This window comes from Alligator sinensis, unplaced genomic scaffold (genome assembly GCF_000455745.1).
Source record: "Alligator sinensis unplaced genomic scaffold, ASM45574v1 scaffold876_1, whole genome shotgun sequence".
Lineage (NCBI taxonomy): Eukaryota > Metazoa > Chordata > Crocodylia > Alligatoridae > Alligator > Alligator sinensis.
This window is the reverse complement of record NW_005841938.1, coordinates 140,961-159,445: the sequence shown is the minus strand read 5'-3', so window position 1 is coordinate 159,445 and position 18,485 is coordinate 140,961. Positions and strand designations below refer to the sequence as shown.

Below are 18,485 nucleotides of genomic sequence, written 5' to 3'. Positions count from 1 at the left end.
ACAGCCACGGGTCCATCATAATCACATTATTCCGGGAACTGCATCTTTAAGAAAACCAGCAATTATCCTGAGGCTCAGGATATAATCCCAAGCTGAAATCACTGAATCTTCTCCTCACCACAGATGTCACTGTAGTGACAGCCTCAGCACTGAGATCCTTATTTTCCAGGCATTTGGAGGCTCCAGCTCCTGCATGAGTTGTACTCACTGCCGGGGTCTAGATGTGACTTGCGAGCTGCAATGAGCCTGTGTCAGTGCATTTCGAGGGATTCCCAAACCTGCTGTCATACTCACCTGGGAAGAGGATCCAGAGCCAAAGGAGCACCCACATGGTCCTGGTCTCTCTGCAGCTGAATCTGGTCTCTGCAGCTGCCCTGGGACCTGCTGCCTTTCAGGAGAACTGAAAATGAACCTAAGACTGCTTCTCTAGTTTGCAGTTGCCACCAATCTCAGCTACCGCCCTTCCCTGTGAAAATGCTTCTGTGCACAGGAAATGGTGCAACATCTACTCTTGTGGTACATATGCTATATGATGCTGTCTTTAAAAAAAAAAAGAAAAAAAAAAAAAGGAATAGCATGTCGGTGCCCAGCCTGAGAGGGTTTTTTCAGACAGGCCAGCAGAACATCTTGGATCCACACTTTTATGGTCTCTCTCATAAGTATTGTGATTTGTGAAAAAATCAAAGGTTACTGTTTCACTGATTTCCTCTTTCTTGGATTTGTGATATCCTTGGATCTGGACAAACTCTCTCTGGATAACCTCTGGTGCCCAGAACCCTTCAGTCAAGCCCCAAAAGCATGTTTGTAGCTGAAAGGTCATCAAAGAGTCAGATTCAGATCTTTGTATGATATGATTTTATACCCAGGACTTGAACCTTTATGCCCTGGTGCATGAAAGCTTCTCTAACACCTCTGCCAGCCATAAGCTTGGTCCACTAACAGGTAAATCCAAACAGTCCATTGCTTCTCCAGCAAGTGTCCAGAATCTTGGCCTGTGTTGGAGATGGGTAATGGAATAGGCTTGGAGCAGGAGGAGCTGAGCAAAATGGGATCTCAGAGTGGAAGTGACTGCTCTTGAGAAACACCCAGCAGCTTGGTCCATTGCAACTAGTCCTGTCCCCTATGGCCGCGGAGATGGAGGATAGCAGGGAGCAGCCTGTCAAAGCAAAGGCTGAAAGGGGATGTGGTTACTCTATATAAAATAAAGGGTCCAAACCAGGGACAGAAAGAGCACTTTATTGAAGTCATTAAGGTATTTTGAACATAGGGAAGAGGGAGGGAGATGTCATCATTGTGGTGGTCCCAGTCCTTCCCCGGTCTACAAAGGAGGCCGGTCATGAGCTGTAACAGACCGGAGAGAGACCGGGGTAACTGGAGGGAATGGGCCAGCTCTAATACACATCACTTTGGCCCAAACCATGGCTAGGAAATGTGGGCCAGAAGTGTAGAGGGTGAAGGCTTTGTCACATGTAGCCCTGCAGCAGAGGTGGCGGCCTCAAGAAAGCTGCCATATTCCTCAGTGACAGACCAGAAACAGGGTTGGGAGTGGGTGAAGCACTGGCTCCAGCTCCCACCGTACACCTGGCAGGATAGCAGTACTCAATCCACACTGGGTGCATGGTCCACTGGGCAGAGCCCCAGTAGGGATCACTTCACAGTTACCCCTGGACCACTGTGGGGCCCAGGAAGAAAGGACAGTGTCACTGGAGCAGCCACTTTCCCTCCGGGGAGGATTCAAGGGAAGCACAACACCTTGCTGCCCTGCAGTGTGTGATCCCGGTGTTGCCGTGATTGAGCCCCTGGGAGTGCAGAACAGGCCGATGCAGTGTGTGGGCCCACGGGGTGGATGCCGGAGGCTCTCACCGTGTCTGTGGCGTCTAGTCGTTGGAGCTGCCCCTGTAGCGCACGCTCACCCACACCACAGCGCAGACCATGCACAGGAAGACGGGCAGCTTCAGGCCGACCAGGAGCAGGAGGTGGATGTTGCTGGCCTGGGAGCTGTGCAGTTGGGTGAGAGTGGGGAGAGGTGAACTCTCTAGATTTGAATACACTCCTCCCACTGACCTACCTGTTCCCCGGCTGCTCTCAGGCTGAAGGTGGGAAGGGTGTTTGACCACAAAGGTAGAGAAACACCAGGGCTTCAGCACCTGCCCCTGATACAGACCCCCTAGAGCCTACTCAGGGATTCATTCATGCAGTCACAGAGCCAGCAGCAGCTCTGTTCCCAGATTACCTTTCCAATCAGTGCTGTCCTACCCACAGACTTTGCCTCCAAGGAGTTGTTCATCAAAGCAGCCCTGTGGGATGTTTTCAGCAATGATGGGATTTCACAAAGTTTTGTGACTGCACAGCCTTTGGTGAGGGTACGGGCACTCACCTTAGGCCCATGCTGTGCACAGTAGGGGGCATACTGGCTTTGTCCTCTGTAGAAATACTCCAGGTAAAAATGGGTGTTGTGGACTCAGTAGAAGCTGGGGGCTCCATGGTTGATGGCATTGAGGTCGGAAGCACTGCAAACAAGACCAGAGCTTTTTTGTGTGCACATTGCACCTGATGGTGGGGAATGTGCTGCCAGCACTGTTAGGTGACAGCACAATTCAGTGTCCTAATGTGACACAGCCCAGTGCAGCTCTGGTATAAGCTCACCATCCAGCTCCTCCATTGAAATGGCTGGGTGGAAAAAGGTTGGAATCCTCCAAGCCTTCATTTGATGAAATGCCAAAAGGACTCAACTGTACGTATACCTCCCAGTGAATGCAAATGCCAAACCCTTAATAGGTTAGAGAACGACATGGAGCCAAAGGGAATTTTTCTGGCCCTGGGAATCAGGGAGCACAAACTCAGCCACCACCACACTGTACAGGAGTAGGGAAAATCCCCTGTGTCCTAGGGCCTGGCAACCAGTTTTGTGATCAGGAGCCAGCCCTGCCATTCATTCCTACCATATCTGTCTCCAGGGGATCACCCCGAGTCCAGCCACACTCTCGGGCCTCCAGGTTCTGGAGCCGGTTGGGTTTGGCTCCCAAGAAAGACCCAGCCTTAGGCTCATGTGTGGAAGCTCCCAGGTCCTGGGTAGGCTCTGCCTCAGCCCAGTTCTTCCAGAAGGGCCAGGGCTGTTGGGGTGCATCTCACACCAGGATGTGCAGCTTATGCTGCTCCCTAATGTTTCCCTTCCTCCAACCCTTCCTCATGGCACAATGTGACCCCAGCCCCGACCCCTACCCTCACCCTCTGCAGTGTTTCTGGGAGATCAGTCCATGGTAGCGCTGCTGCCCAGGCCAGGGTGTCTTGGAGGGTGAAGGAGAATCCAGATGCCATTTTGGGCTGGTCCCGTGGGGCTCTGCTGGTTCTGACAGGGAGGTGGGGGACAGACAGAGGTGCAGGGTCCTGGGAAGCCTCCATAATGGGAGGACTGGGCACAGGGCACTGTGGGCAGAGCATGCAGCTCTTACCCCACGGGAACCCAGGAGGTGCTCATCCAGGCCAGGCCCTTCTTGGATGTTGGGTGTGATGGTCTGCAGGGTTTAATCTCCCCTTGAATTACTGGGGACCTTCACATCAAGAGCCTGCCTGACCACAGCACCCCTGGCTCTTTCCTCTGAGCAGGGAGGAAGGGGGAAGGAAATTACCTGGGGACACGATCACCTCCACAGCGTGCCTAGGACCACTCCATAAAGTAATCACCACTCCGCAGTGGTAGGTGCCAGCATCCGTCTCAGTCAGGTTCTCCATGGTAACTGTGAACACACGCAGGCTGTGGTTGTCCTGGATGGAGAAGCGGCCCTTTTGCACTTTGGCCTCTGGCCCACTGGTCCGTATGATGAACCCATCAGAACAGTGGACAGAAGATCTTTTTCTACACCAGAACTTCCCATTCATCTCATAGCCCCAGTTGTACCAGCATGTCACGGACACCGAGCCACCTTCAGGGCCTGTCACCGTCTGGGGGCCTGTCACTGCCACACAGCCTGCAGGAAACACCGACACAGAGAGACCCTGAGCCCTTTGCCCTGCAATAATGCTCCCAGGGAAGACGGGGGATGCCGTAGCCCGTGCCTGGCGGGGAGGAGGAGGAGAAGGGGCAACACAGGGCATCACATTTTCTGAATCAGAGAACTTTCCCTGAGATAAATGTTCCTGCAGAAAAACTCTGATGTGATCCTAATAGTTTGACGTTCTGATTGGGAACACTGGAACTGAACCCGTCAAGGCAGTGTCTGGATCTGACACCTCAAAACAAGCCAGTACTTGTTACTGTAAGAGGGAGCCCTAGTCCTGTTACTGCAAAGCGGGGTGTCTCCTTTACCCCCAGAGTGTTCAGGGCATGGCTAGCTGGCAGAGCTGGGGTTCAAGGCAGCCCTGCAGGCCAGTCACCCAACTGGGCTTGTCACGTAACCAGGAGAGAGCTCAGGCCAGAGTTATATAAGCCCTGGGTTGAGCTGGAGGGAGCAGCAAGCCCAGGCAGAGGCAGAATGTGGGTTCCTGATTGCCCAGGAGACCAAATGACAACAGCTCTGTAGGCTGGGGCACAGGACAGCATGACCCAGAGAGAAAGAGTCATGGGGAAGCAGGCACGCTTCCTCCATTATTTGTTCTTTGTTATAGCCCATGGCTTAGTGTTTAAGTTGTAGTTTAAATTGGAGGTTTGGAGGCCTCATTAGTGCCCAGAGGCACATAACCACCTTGAGCCCTGCCGGGGCAGGCTCAAGGCTCCAGCCAGTATTGAGCTGTAGTGGAGCCTGGCAAGGAGTGCAAAGCGCAGAGAGAAAAGGACCAGAGAGCCTGGCACCAGAGGGGTGCAGCAGACAGGAAAGGAGGGAGCAGAGCTAGCGCCTAAAGCCAGGTCCAACACAGTGGGCCGAGGCTAGATGGCTTAGCCACACTAAAGGGGCAGTGGCTAAATAGGCCGAGGCCCCAGCAGGGGTGACAACAGTTATATAACACTGGAAAGGCATGGAGCACGCTGTAGGGGTGGTACGGAGCCCTGCAATTAGCTCTTAAGGCAGGAGTTCCTTGTGACAGGGGAACGTCATGAGACCGGTCAACATTGATCTGCCCACCTGTCTAGGGCAGTCTGTCCTGTCTCGTCTGCCATGTCTTGATGTATAAAAACTGATGTAATATACTGGAGGCTGTCCATTAAGTGCCTCAATGCCTAGGTTGTTATACACATCTCCTATCTTCCCTATTCCGTGTCCTCTACCTCACAGATGGCATCTAAAGTATACACTCTGCCTCAGGCTTGCTCTGTGCCTTGGCCTCCTGCCCTCTCACTAGGGCCTCCAACTCATGCCCTCTCACTGGGGCCTCCAACTTCGGCTACTCCGGTCAGCCCATGTGCATTCCTTCAGGCCCCATAAGGCCCTACTCTACATGACCACCGGATCCTGCCCTGCCCCCTAACTAGGACTATGGAGCCTTGCAGCCCTTAGATCTCATGCGTCCACAGACATGCCTGGACTCCACTCATAGTATAATGGCCTACTCAGGTCACAGGTGTCTGCTGACCACCTTGACCCTTCTCCAGGCCCCACACTATGAGCCTGGGTTCTGCCTTAGACCCCACTCAGTGGGCCTGGGTCCCTGTGCTTTTCTCTCAGGCTGTGATCCCCCTATCCTGTCCCCTCCATGGGCTAACCCACAAGGCAGCGGGGGCTGATGCTTTCTGGCGAACCCCATACTCACCCTTCACTGGGAAGGCACTGGTGTGGCATTTCCTGGAAGCTGACCTGCCAGAAGCAGCCCCACCACACCATCCAACCCCAGCAGAGGGTAGTTCTAGGTCATGCCCCAGGACCAGGAACCTCCTGCCATCCCCACCGTTCCTGCCCTGTACCTCCAAGATGTTATGTGAGAAGCAGCTCCAGGCAGGTGATGTTCCCCCTCCAGCTGCTTGCAGCAAACTGCTGGCCCTACTACTCAGGGTCTGTTCTTATCTCAGGCAGCTGGTCCCACTTCCCAATCAGGCAGCCTCCTGCTGGCCATGTGACTCCTGATTGGGAGTGCAGCCACCTGCAGGCTGCTCTGCTGCCTGTTCTGGCCTTTAAAGTGGTAGGCACCAAAGGTGTTCTGCCACATTCCTCACTTCTGGGTGTTCTGTGGAGCGAAAACCCAATCTGGCAAGCCCTGGGGCAGGCCCCTCTCTGAAAACCAAAACAAACATAAAGATGAGGCAGGAAAATAAAAGGGAGACTGTTCCCAGAAGTGGATTGAAATAAAGGGGACTATGGGGCAGCTCCAGGGGTTCTTGACTGCCCAGAGGATGGAGCTTTGTTACACTTACCTTTTAAAATGAACTCTCATTTGCATTTCCATTTCATCTTGCTCATTTCTGGGCTCTTCTGCAAAAATATCTTCCTGTCCTTTTTCCTGCCCTCAGCTTCCCTTCTCAAGCTTTTCTCTGCAACCATGAAGGCTAATGAGCCTTTGTCTTTCTTTCTAAGACAGCTGAGAGTCCAACATAGTCACATGACTCCAGGAGTTGCGTCTTTAAGAAAACCAGCAAATATTCTGAGGCTCAGGATAAAATCCTGAGCTGACAACACTGGATCTTGTCCTCAGCACATATGTCACTGTAGATACAGCCTCAGCACTGAGATCCTTATTTGCACATGCATTTGGAGGCTCCAATTACTGCAGGAGTTGTACTCACTGCTGGGGTCTAGTTGGAGCTTTTTAGCTGCAATGAGGAAGCCAGCAAAGCCTCCAGCCTGTCTCAGTGTATTCCCAGTGATCCCCAAACCTCCTGTCATCAATGTTCCCTCTAAGGTGTAGCGATCCATGAGTGCACCGTTTCGATCTGTGAGCGTGCCACTTCGGTCCCACCTCCTCATTTCACTAAGCCTAGATCCAGACTACTCTAAGCCTAATAGACTAGACTCCACATGGAATGGATCCTCGTGCAGTAGATTTTGCAATAATCCTCCAAGCACAAGACTGGGGGCTGGGGAGCGGAGCAGTTCCCCAGGGCCGGTAATGGGGACTTCCCATTCATGATGCAGAAATCTTATGTCATGGTTAGACAAAGTGCTTCGGGTAAATGTGATATAATTTACCCAAAGCACCTTGTCTCCCTATGTCCTTAGACCAGCACAGCCGTAACCAGCACCCCCAAACTACATCATGGTTAGGAATTATTCCTTGCTCCTGCTCCTTTTCCTCTGATGCAGACCCAAGTTCTGCACCATCCTGCTCTGCCCCATGCACCTTTCCCTGCTGCAGGTAACCAAAGTAAATCCGACCATGGTGCATCGGGCTATGTAAACATTGTTGCTGGGAGAGCAACATGTTGTCTGAAGAGGAGTGAAATGTCAGGGTGCGCTCTTGGCTCCCTCGAGCCGCTGCTGCCTGCAGCATTTAATCTGAGATCTGGGGAAGCCATGCTCTGCATGTGTCCCTGCTCCAGGAACGAGGAGGCACATGGACTCGGGGCAGAGGAGTGGAGCAGTTTCCTGGCAGCAGCCCCCAGCCTCAGCCCCAGCCCCTGCCCCTGCCCCTGCCCCTGCCTCCGCCTCACTTCCAGGACTGAGGAGGCACATGGCCTTGGGGCTGGGGAGCAGACCAGTTCCCTGGCACTGGCAGAGCCCACACCAGCCTCTAGCCCCAGCCCGCATCACCTTGCCTGCCACAACCCAGCTCCTCTCCAGGTGGGTGCACGGTGTTAATAAGTTAGTGCATGGCCTGGTATTAAATTGTGCATGGCCATGCATGCACGCAGCCTGGAGGGAACCTTGCCTGTTGTACTCACCTGGGAAGAGAATCCAGAGCCAAAGAGGGAGCATCCACATTTTCCTGGTCCTTCTGCACCTGAGTCTGGTCTCTCTGTAGCAGCTCTGGGACTTGCTGCCTTTCAGGATAGCTGAAAATGAGCCTGAGACGCTGCTTCTCTAATTTGCAGTTGCCACCCATGTCAGCTACTTTCCTTCCCTGTGAAAATGCCTCTGAGCAATTCCACAGGAAGTGGCGAAACATCTACTGTTATGGCCCATGTCCCTTATGATTCTGTCTTAAAAAAAAATAATAGCAGGTCAGTGCCCAGCTAGAAGGGTTATTGGGTTGGTTTTTTTTCAGACAGGCCAGTAGAGCATCAGATAGGTGCATACTCTACATTGATGATCCCCAATGATCAACACTCACCCCCCAGACAGGCCCTCTATAGCATGTGCTTAGCTTAAAGATCATCTGAGACCCAGGTTCTAGTCCTTTTGTGATATGATTCACAACAAGGACTTGAATCTCAGCATCCCACAACCCCAAAAGTGCCCTGGCCACCTAGTCACTGGGTAAGCCTTGGGTGGGAGGGAAGGGTTCTTCACTGTCCATTCTATGTGCAGTAGACCGGAATCCGAAGTAAATACTAGCCGATACACACAGGCCTACTAGCAGGGCAGGAGGGAGAAGGGAGGGGGATGTCCCCAGTGCTGTACTGCTCTTTCAGCTCTTCACCCAGTAACAGATTCCTGCCAGGATGGCCACGTATGTGCAGGTACCAACATCAAGTGTTTGACAGTCACTATGTTCTATTACAGCTCCCGGCCTGCCTTGTTTCTAGATACGGCTGTATCAGCAGAAGGAGGATGTCCTCCATCAGGTCCCTGCATCTTTGTGCTCAGCTCCTATAGCTGTCTACTAGGCTCGATTCTCCTCTCACTTATGCTAATGTAAAACTGGAGTGAAATCACTGGAGTCTGCCCTCTCAGGCTGGGGCAATCCAGTGTCTGTGAGATCAGGACAAGGCCCAGAGTCTGTCTGTTTTTCCTGGGGGAAAAAATCACAGGACACTGAAGACTAGTCAAGAGCTTCAGAAGCTTAAGAAACTTCTGGACATCTATCTTGCTGGGATCCTTTGACCTTGCTGTCTTCCTGCCCCTGGGGCAGGGGGCTGGACTCGATGATCCTCCGAGGTCCCTTCCAGCCCCAATGTCTATGAATCCATGAAGCCCTGGAGCTGAAGGGGAGGGGTTTATTTTAGGGCTGTGCGAAGCTTCGGGTGCTGATTTGATGGTCCTGAGAGGGACATGGTCCTGGTCCCTCTGCAGGGGAATCTAGTCTCTCTGACAGCCTCTGGGCTGACCTTCAGAAACTGAGCCCTAACACTCAGAGACCAGTTCCTTGGTTTGTGGTTCCCACTTCTCTCACACGGTGCCTGTCCTCTGTATGAGAAGGTCGATCTCATGAGGTTCCTTCCAGCCCTAAACTCCTGTGGATCTGTGGTGGTCACCTGGAGAAGGATGTGGTTCTGTGTCCATTCCTGTGGATATCCAGGGGCCTAAAAATACTGCTCCGCAGAAGACTGGAGCAAGGTATGGTCCCAGACTGTGCCACGGAGTCAGTCCTCCAAAAGACACGCTTTGGTGTTGGTCAGAGTGTCTCTTTGGTTCTCCTGCTGCCTCCAGTCCCCTGGTACTGTCCAAAGTAAGTGGCAGGGGGGTGGCAGTGGGACGTGGTGGGGGGTTGGGGAGTGGCGGGGGGATGTCCCCAGGACTGCGGGAGGTGAGGACCCAGCTCAGATTGGTGCAGCTTGCTAGTCCGGCTTTGCACCAGAGCAGGTCGCAGGGCTCCAAGAGGCATGCACAGGACCTGTGCCTTTTGGAGCTATGTGACCCACTCTGGCGCAAAGCTGGATTAGCGAGCCACATGGGGCTGGCCCGAGTCCCACTACGCGTCATCCCCCTTCCCCCCCACCGTAGGCACAGTGGAGCAGAGGTGGAACCCAGCGCAGCTTGTGGGGACTGTGCTCCATGCCCAGCTGGGTCCTGCTGGCCCTGGGGCCCCACTGCCACATGGCTAGGCCGAGCCCTTGGTGGCAAGACCTAGCACAGCACGTGGGGACAATGTGCTGGGCCCAGCTGGGTCCTGGAGCCCCTCTGCCACCTGGCTGGGCCATTCCAATGGCAGTGCACAGGGACCATGCGCCATGCCCACCAGGTCCTTCCAGCCCTGGGGCCACTCCTGCCACCCAGCCAGGCTGGCTAGGTGGCAGGAGCAGCCCCAAGGCTGGCAGGAATCGGCTGGTCCCCATGTACTGCGCCGGATCCTGCCACCATGGCTCAAAGCCCCCCACTCCCGCTGCTGCTGCTAAAGGTAAGTTATGGGCCCTGGGCAGGCGGGCTGGGACCCTGGGTGGGTGGCCTGTGGCCTTCCAGGCGGAGCTGGGACCCTAGGCAGGGGGGCTGGGGCCCTGTGGAGGATAGGGGCTGTGGCCCTTCAGGAGGGAGCTGGGGCCCTGTGGTGGGGGGGCATTCCATGTGCTGTGTGGGGGGGGCTGCACCCTGTGGGGGTCAGGAGACCCCCCCCTCCTGAGCAGCCCCCCCCACAAGGTCCCCACACCCACAATCCCCCTAGCAATCGCCCTACATCTACCCACACACCAGTCCACATCCCTCCACACACACCCACACACCCGCCTTCCCCCACACCCCTTCCAACTCCCTTCCTGCAAACACCACATCCCCATCACACCCATGTGCGAAAAAAACCAAAGTACACATCAACATATATAGGTATTTAGAATGTATTTTATAATGATGATAGAGACACTGGTAGGCCTCCACATTGCTTTAAGATTGTGAATATACCAATAAAGCATTGCCCAACTGATCGCACTCACTCTCTCTCTCTCGCTCTCTCTCTAGATATATATGTGTGTGTGTATTGAGTGGTCTTTTGTTTGAATTGTGGAAAAACATGAATTTTGGGGTATTTTTAAAAATGGATTTGGGATGCTGCTGCAACAGTCCAGCTGGCACAAGGGGTAGTGTCCCCAGGTACCAAGTGGCCAGGCCCCAGAAGCTCCTGAGAGCAAGTAGCCCTGAGCTTCTTGCCAGGACAGTTTTTTGTATGGATGGGGCAAGGACAGGGCAGCTTTTAACACTGCTGGGGACAGCACAGGTGCTGGCCCTGGACTCTAGCTTCCTCAGGCTGCAAATCCCTGAGGAGCCAGGCAGGGTTATTTTGCCCCAAGTGACACAATTTGGTCCACAACAAAGTGCATGTCCAAGCACGTGCACCGAGGCAAAAAGCCCTGGCTCAAATTTGCACCATTTCTATTTGAGCTGCTCCAACTGCACATGCTTGCATGTGTAGATGTGCCCATAGGGATGAACCATTTCATTGCCCTGATTCTCATGCAAGACATTTTCTGCAGGACACTTGCTGTCCATAACAATCCTTATTCTGATCACCACTAGGAGCAGACACGTGCCTGTTGCCTCCCTCACATTCTGGCTCAAGTCCAATGGTTGTAGTGAGAGATTTGTCTTTCAGCTGTTTCACTTCCTTCTCGGTGGCTGGTTCAGTGCAGAGAGCATGAAGCAGCTACTATTTTATTCTTTATAGGTTTGGCTGTTTGCTAGTTTCGATTCACTGAAATGGGTGGGTTTTTTCCTTAGTAAGAACTAAATATACTGCCTGTGATGTGAAGGCACCAGAGGCATGGTAAATCATGAGACTAGTGAAAAAGGAGATGCTTAGTTTGGGGGGTTATTTTTGCTTGCTCTTAGGCAGAGAAGTGTTGCTGATAGGTTAAAAAAGGGCTTTCTCTCAAATTTCTTCCTTAACATGAGATAAACCCAGTGTTCTTTTGCTATGAAGTGTGAACTATACAAAGTGTGGCTTCACTATATACAGGGTAGAAAAGCCACCAATGTGTCTTACTGATTAAAAAGAAACATCCCTGTTTTGTGATGGCCATAAATTAATCATGACCAAGGAGGAAGTTGGCAGAAATTCTAGCCTTCTAGTCAGTAATATTTACACTTCATTCTCGTGATACATACTGAGCATGCTGACAAACCTGACAAAGACCTTATCTGACGTTTCCATCCCAAGGTTATGTAGAGAGAGACACACTCAGGCCCTTCTCTGCCACTCCATCCTTTAGGAGCCACAAGCACTAGGGCTGTGCAAAACGGCACCGTTCCCTTTCACCTTGAGTTTCGACGTTTCAACGAACAGCGTTTCGTTTTCAATTTCATTTCGATTTGAAATGGCTGTTCTGTTTTGCTTTGTCGAAACAGTGAGGTTGTTTCAATGCTGTTTCAACCTTTCGCTAGACAGGGCTGGGGGCGGGGAGTCAACTGGTCCCCAGCTTGATCTAGCACTGGAGATGGGAGGGCTGACCCCCCATCCCCGGCTGGATCTTGTGCCAGGGATGGGAAGTCACCCCAGCTGGACTGACTTCCCATCCCCAGCGCTATGGTCGAAACGTTTCAACGTTTGAAATGTTTCGAATAGCCTCATTTTGTTTCAAGGCTGTTTTGAAGCCCTTGTTTTGTTTCATTTCAATTTTGGTTTTTTGCCCGTGAAGTGAGTTGAAACAGTGTCAAAATGAAACAGCTGGCCGGTGAAATTTTGCACAGCCCTTCACACCCTGCAAGTAGCTGGGGAGAAGTCTCTCAGCATAGCTACTGTACTGGGCTAGCCCCATACTATCTTCCTTATAAGCTGTATTATAGGGTTATGTTTCCTCAGTGCTCTAAATTGAAAGTTTTCTCCATCATGGTAACCATATTAACTCCTTTTATATCACTGATATAGGGTTAGTTCCTCCTGTCCGTATATATAGACAAGGGAAGGAGGTTTGAACAAGGAAGGTCTTCTACATGGCTAAGTACAGACAGTTAAAAAGCCCGAGGCTGAATCAATCTTTAAAATTTAATCTTTGCAGGTTAGTCTAAGCTGCATAGATTGAACCAATAAGCAACTGAACAGACATTCACTTTTGATTGAAATGCAGCCACATGCTTGCAGTAGCCCAGGCCAGAAGCCAGGGGATGCTAGAGCATGTCTCCCTGCTAGGCTGGAGCAGACAGCTTGGGCCAAGGCTAGGGTGGCCATCATAGAGGACATTCCGGTTTTCTGCTACTCTGTCCTCTGTCCTCCTTTATGTCCTCTATTTTTCTCTTCAAGATAAAGGCATCTGATTTCATATCAATAGGGGAGAGAGAGGACAACCAGACTGTCCTCTATGATAGCCACCCTAGCCAAGGATAGCCCACCCACCCTACAAGGGGAGGTTTGCAGGGGAGGTGCAAAGCGTCCTGGGATGCTGGGAGACTGTGAGTTAACTTGAATCTGGAGGGAATCTGGGACAGAAGTTGAATAATCTGATTTAACCTAAATAGTTAAGTCTGATACAGCATCCAGCCAGGTTTATCTTAAGTTGGTTTCCGCTATCTTGAAAGCAGTTTATGTGCACTGAACTTCTGTTCTGTTACAAATTTGAACCGATTTCTGATCACTTATTCTGATTTATGTGTAATTTATGTTCCTAGCCCATACAGCTAATGATGTGATGGGCTGAAACTGGTACCTTGAGTAATCTCTGGAGCTGTCAGAGGAAAACCCTGTCATACAGAGCCTGTTGCAACTAGCCATCTCTGCAAACTAGTTATCTTTCAGCTAGTGAGTCAGGACTGAGGGGTTTAGATGAGAAGGCAGGTCAGGTTCCCAAGAGCACTCGGCCCCTAGAAGCTCCTTCAATGAGGTGTAAATTTTGGCTGTATAAAGGGCTCCCTGTTCGCTTCCTCCAACTTTATCTAGAAACAGCAGCAAGTCACTAAGCTACTGGGGTTAGTCTACCAGCAAGGACCATCTCAAAAGGAGGTGCCAGGCATCCTCAGAGAGCCAGCTGCTCCTCTGAAAACAGTCTGCAAGCAGTTCCTCCTGCAAGCTGGTGACTATCATCAAGATTCATCTGCAGAGCTTCTCTCCCAGCTTGGGCCAAATTCACATAAACTTCCCAAGGACTAATGGTTGCAGGAGAATCTCTGCATAAAGAGCTACACATGTGGAACATTTATCCAGCCACCTCCCTAGCAGTTCCTGTGCTTTAGTATCCTCTACTTTGAAGCAGGAATAAATCCTGCATCTGAACTTGTCTTTGTTTGCACCTGTGATGAGCAAGTATAATTAGACCTATTGCAGCAGTGGGTTGAGAACTTAAAGGCAGGTTTTATCTTGTTATTTAGTCCTATGATGCCAAACACAATGGAGCCCTGGGGCTTTTAGCTGCTACCAATTCCACCAGATCAAAATAGAATTAATAAAATGAATGACTTGTCTGTTGGCTCCGTGCACAGCTCTTCCTGGGGACCCAGTACACCAGTGCAGAGGAAGTCCTAATGCTGCCTAAATCAGCACTGGCACAATGGAGGAAACCTCTGGCTCCACAGGTACAGCCTTTGGTGAACCACTTAGCTGCATTTCAGATCCAGATCTGAAACACAAGGGAAGATTTCATAAGCACTGTGAAAAGATTAAAGGGGTGCAGAAGAGGTTAGAAATTAGGGAGTGATAAAAGCTAGTTTTCTAGCTAGCTCTAAGGGATAGACGCAGGTTATTTATCCTGTCACCAAGACTATCAGTAGTAGGGCTGTGCAAAGCTTCGGATCGCTATTCGGATTCAGAGATGATTCGGATGATTTGGAGGCTGAATCTATTAATCCAAATTGAATCGCTGGAAGTTTTAGGCTTTCCGAATCGATTCGGAACTTCCAAATCGATTCAGAGAAGATTCGGTGATTTGGCCATAGGGTACAATGGGATATCAATGAAATATCTATAACTTTGTTTTCTCTTGGATGATTCAGATGAAATGTGCAGGGATGGTAGCTTCTGCTGGGAGCATGATGTGTGCCAAGTTTCAAGGTGATAGGTCCAGGGGATTCTGGGGAAATTCCCCTCAAAGTCCTGAAAGCAAAACTCATGTCACGTGTGTGTTAAGCCACAGGGGGGTGAAAACTGCAGGGGTGGCAGCTCTTGATGAGGCCACAAAGCCTGCCATGTTTCAAGGAGATCAGTGCAGGGTTTTTGGGGCAACTGTACCCCAAATTCTTGAAAGCAAAACTCCTGTCACATCTATGTGTTACAGCACAAGGGGGTCAAAACTGCAGGGGTGGTAGCTCTTGCTGAGGCCACAAAGCCTGCCAAGTTTCAAGGAGATTGGTATAGGAGTTTGGGGGGAAACTGCCCCTCAAGCTGCTGAAAGGCAAAACTTGTGACACAGATGACCCTGTGTTCCCCCAAACCCCTCAATTGATCTTCTTGAAACTTGGCAGGCTTCATGCTCTCAGCAGAGGCTGCTACTCCTGCAAGTTTCATCCAAATCAGAAAAAAATAACAAAGCTATAGCTATTTCATTGATTCCCCATTATACCCTATGGCCAAATCTCTGAATCAGCTCCGAAGGTTCGGAGCCGATTCGGCTGAATCGAAGCAGAAAACCGATTCAGAGCTCCAAACCGAATCACTGGCATCCAAATCAGCTGAATCCGAACCTGAATCAAATAGTTCCCTATTCGCACAGCCCTAGTCAGTAGACTGAGCCAGTGAGATGTCCCTATTTCCAGAAGGTAAGAGTACGTGGATGTTTCTTGCTGTCTGCAATAATGGCTGCCAGCTGCTAGCCAATATGAATAAACATTTAAAATATTAAATAGCCTCATCCAATTCCCAAGGTAATTCAATTACTGCGCTGTGATTGTTACAAGCTGCTTCTACAATGATTAACTGACACCGTCTCTGGGGTGTCATCTATGGCTATTTGGTGTCATGCACTTTCATCTAAGGGAATATCTATGTTCCCTTCTTCCTCCTGTGGCTTTTAATTGCTGGTGTCAAGATGGTGATTGGGGAAAACACTAAATTAAGAGTCCATTATATGAATGCGTCTGAGGCTGTTGCAGTGGGTTATGCCTCCCACTCCCACTCTATTTTTTCCTTACTTGGAAGGCTTTATATTCTAGCCTACTAACAATATACAAAGAATATCTGTCTGAGGGCAATATGCATAGACTTCTGGCAGATGTGGGAAATGGCTGCTTGGGGAGGCTTTTAAGAAGTCAGCTGTGCAGAGTTATGCTATAAAATAATCCCTAAAAAGTTTCTCTGCAGTGGAGAGCATATTATTAGATTGAAAAGGGGTGCTTTGCATTTAGTATGCTTTATTTGAAGGTTTGCAATACCCATGCTTAAGCCATTTGTGGTTACCCATGACGTGGATCCAATGAAGAGCACCTTGAACATCATTGTAGAATATGACTATAATGCAGGTTGGTGTGCCTGAACCAGCCAGGGCCCGATATGCCTTTCCTCTTCATCCTGTACAATGGCAGAGCATAGTGGAGAATTGGATCTCATTCTTGTGTGGAGCTTGTCAGAGGGAAGTGTAGATGGGAAAACAGAAAACCAGGACAGCAGCTCATGAGAACTGCTGTGATGGAGCCAATACAGTCCACCTCAAGGGAATAGTCTGAGCTCAGTCAAAGAAGCACAAGTAGCTGCAATCTTAGCTTCATCCATAATATAGTCCCCACCTCTGACATCCTACTGCAAAGGCTGTGTCATGAAAAATGCAGATGGTGTTGTTCTATGTTAAGTGAAAGCACCAAACATTGATCGCTAGGAAGGAAATGGATACTACTACTAATACTACTACTATAGATACAGATTAGAAATGGAAGCTCTATTGATGGGCACTAAGTATTGAAATATTTTTAAAAGATACACCTACATGTTTTAGGACATCATCAAACTTGTCCAAGCCTCATAGGGCTATGAGAACAGGGACAGTGGTTAAAAGAGACAAGTCTCTTGGCCCAGTAACTCCACCCGAAGCCCAAATTTTCCAACAAGACACTTTTTATTAAGACATTATGTAAACTGTAATCACTTTTAAAGTTGTAATGCTGTGTTCTACTGTCACACCGGGCGCTAGTCCTGTATGTTTGTTGAAATGTATGTCTTCTCAGTTGTGTACCTAGGACAAATCTGGGAGGAAGGTAGGAAGGCCCTAATATGCAGGTGTGCTGTTATCCCGGTTTGGGGCTTGAAGGACTTACAGGAAGAAAGGCTTGTAATGGGGCCCTAACAGGGTCTGAATGTACAATGAGCGAAGAGAGCTGAGTTACCTGAACAGGTCACCGTGTGATGGGGTGAGCCTGTGACTCCCTCACTTCCTCCAGGTTTAATACTGGGGGATGAGCCCATCAAATATTTGGAGATTAGGCTAAAAGAGTGTAAAGTTTCCATGGAAAGCAGAATATCTCCTGGATACAAAAAAACAAACAAAAATCATCCAGTCCTCAATCAGCAGCCAAGATCTCCTCCTGCGTGGCTGGACCTCCTACATATCACAGATGATAGATTTTTTTTTCCTTTGCCTAGCTACCCCTTCCTGAGCCCAAAACCTGGGGCCTGACTACAGCGCATCTTGCAGAAAGACCTCTGGTCTTTAAAAAGGAATACATCCTTTCCTTTGGTTTATTCCAGGGGGTATTACCCTGACTACTACTTGTTTTAATTGTATCATATCTGATTTGAATTCATTTGGCTTCCACTTCCAGCCATTGGATTTTGTTCTGCCTTTCTCCATTAGATTGAAGAAGCTTTTAGTCCCTGTTATTTCCTGCCTATCATGGTACTTAGGCCCTAATGAAATCACTTCTTGATCTCCTTTCTGATAAGCTAAGAAAACTGGGCTCTTAAAGTCTGTCCCTGTAAATCCTTTTCTTTCCCAGCCCTCCATTCCCTTTTTTTTTTGTTCTCTGCTGCACCCTCTGCTGAGCAGCCCCCCCCAAGGTCCCCACACCAATTTTTCAAAACTGCCTTCCAACAGAACTGGCTGCAGTATTGTCACATTGATGATCCCAGTAGAAATCCAGCCAGGAGTGACCTTGTGGAGAAACTGAAGCTAAATCCCTGCCCTGTGGATCTCAAAGGGGTTGGGGCTGAGCATAAAGGAGTCCCTAGAGGAAGGTTAGTCCTGGGGTAACAGCACATCTGCATTCTAGGGCTTTGCTACCTTCCTCTCATATTTGTCTTCTCAGTTGTGTACCTAGGATATACATCAACAGAACTGGGTAATAAGCTAGGACCATTGGCCCAGCACGGCACTAGGTGGACATGTCCAGATGTACAACTTCACATCTTCCTCACCGGGGGAAAGCGTCCAGATAAGAACAAGGCAGAGCCTCATTGTCCTGCTTCCCTCATCAGGCTGTGAGATGCTTCCAGGGGTGACTCTCACTGGGCTCTCTGACACCCGGGGTCCCTCTTTCTGACCAGAATGAAACCCTGACTCCCAGAGCTCCGTTTCTTGTTCACGTCTCTCAAAAAAAGGCAGTTTCACTTTTGACTTAATTAGTTGTGGTCTGACTGGTTCCATTTCTCCTGCCAGGGCAATAGGAAGGGGCTGACCTTGCCCTAAGTTTTACTTCTAAGCGGTGTCGCTTTGGAGAACCAGCAGCCATGCAAGCTCAGTGGTCTGCCTGGGCCTTGCTCCCTTCACAGGCATCAGGAAACTCCCCTTCAACTGCAGTGGGTGCCTGGCCACTAACTGAAGGGAATCTGAAAGTCGGGACAGGCTGGGAAGTCCCCAGCAGCCACCCACCAGGGTGGGGTGGAGATTTGCTGGAACATCCCTACGAGCAGAGATGAGAACAAGCAAGCATAGCAGCTTGGAGCAGTCAGCACTTAATTTTTCC

At 50.2% G+C, this 18,485-nt stretch overlaps 1 protein-coding gene across 2 annotated transcripts; it reads right to left on the bottom strand.

Moving 5' to 3' along the window:
* Positions 1-1,222: 1,222 nt before the first annotated feature.
* On the bottom strand, positions 1,223-7,871 carry LOC102379588 (CMRF35-like molecule 2). 2 transcript variants are annotated; one of them, XM_014518088.2, is made up of 5 exons: positions 7,748-7,871; positions 3,630-3,968; positions 2,378-2,510; positions 1,864-1,998; positions 1,223-1,341 (listed from the first exon to the last, which is right to left on the bottom strand). In XM_014518088.2, exons 1-4 carry the CDS (start codon positions 7,785-7,787, stop codon positions 1,878-1,880), a joined length of 633 nt encoding a protein of 210 aa, XP_014373574.2. In that variant the 5' UTR covers positions 7,788-7,871; the 3' UTR covers positions 1,223-1,341; positions 1,864-1,877. The 2 variants fall into 2 exon arrangements, with proteins under 2 accessions (XP_014373574.2, XP_014373573.2); XM_014518087.2 differs by having other exon boundaries at positions 1,229-1,998.
* Between the last annotated feature and the right edge of the window lie 10,614 nt (positions 7,872-18,485).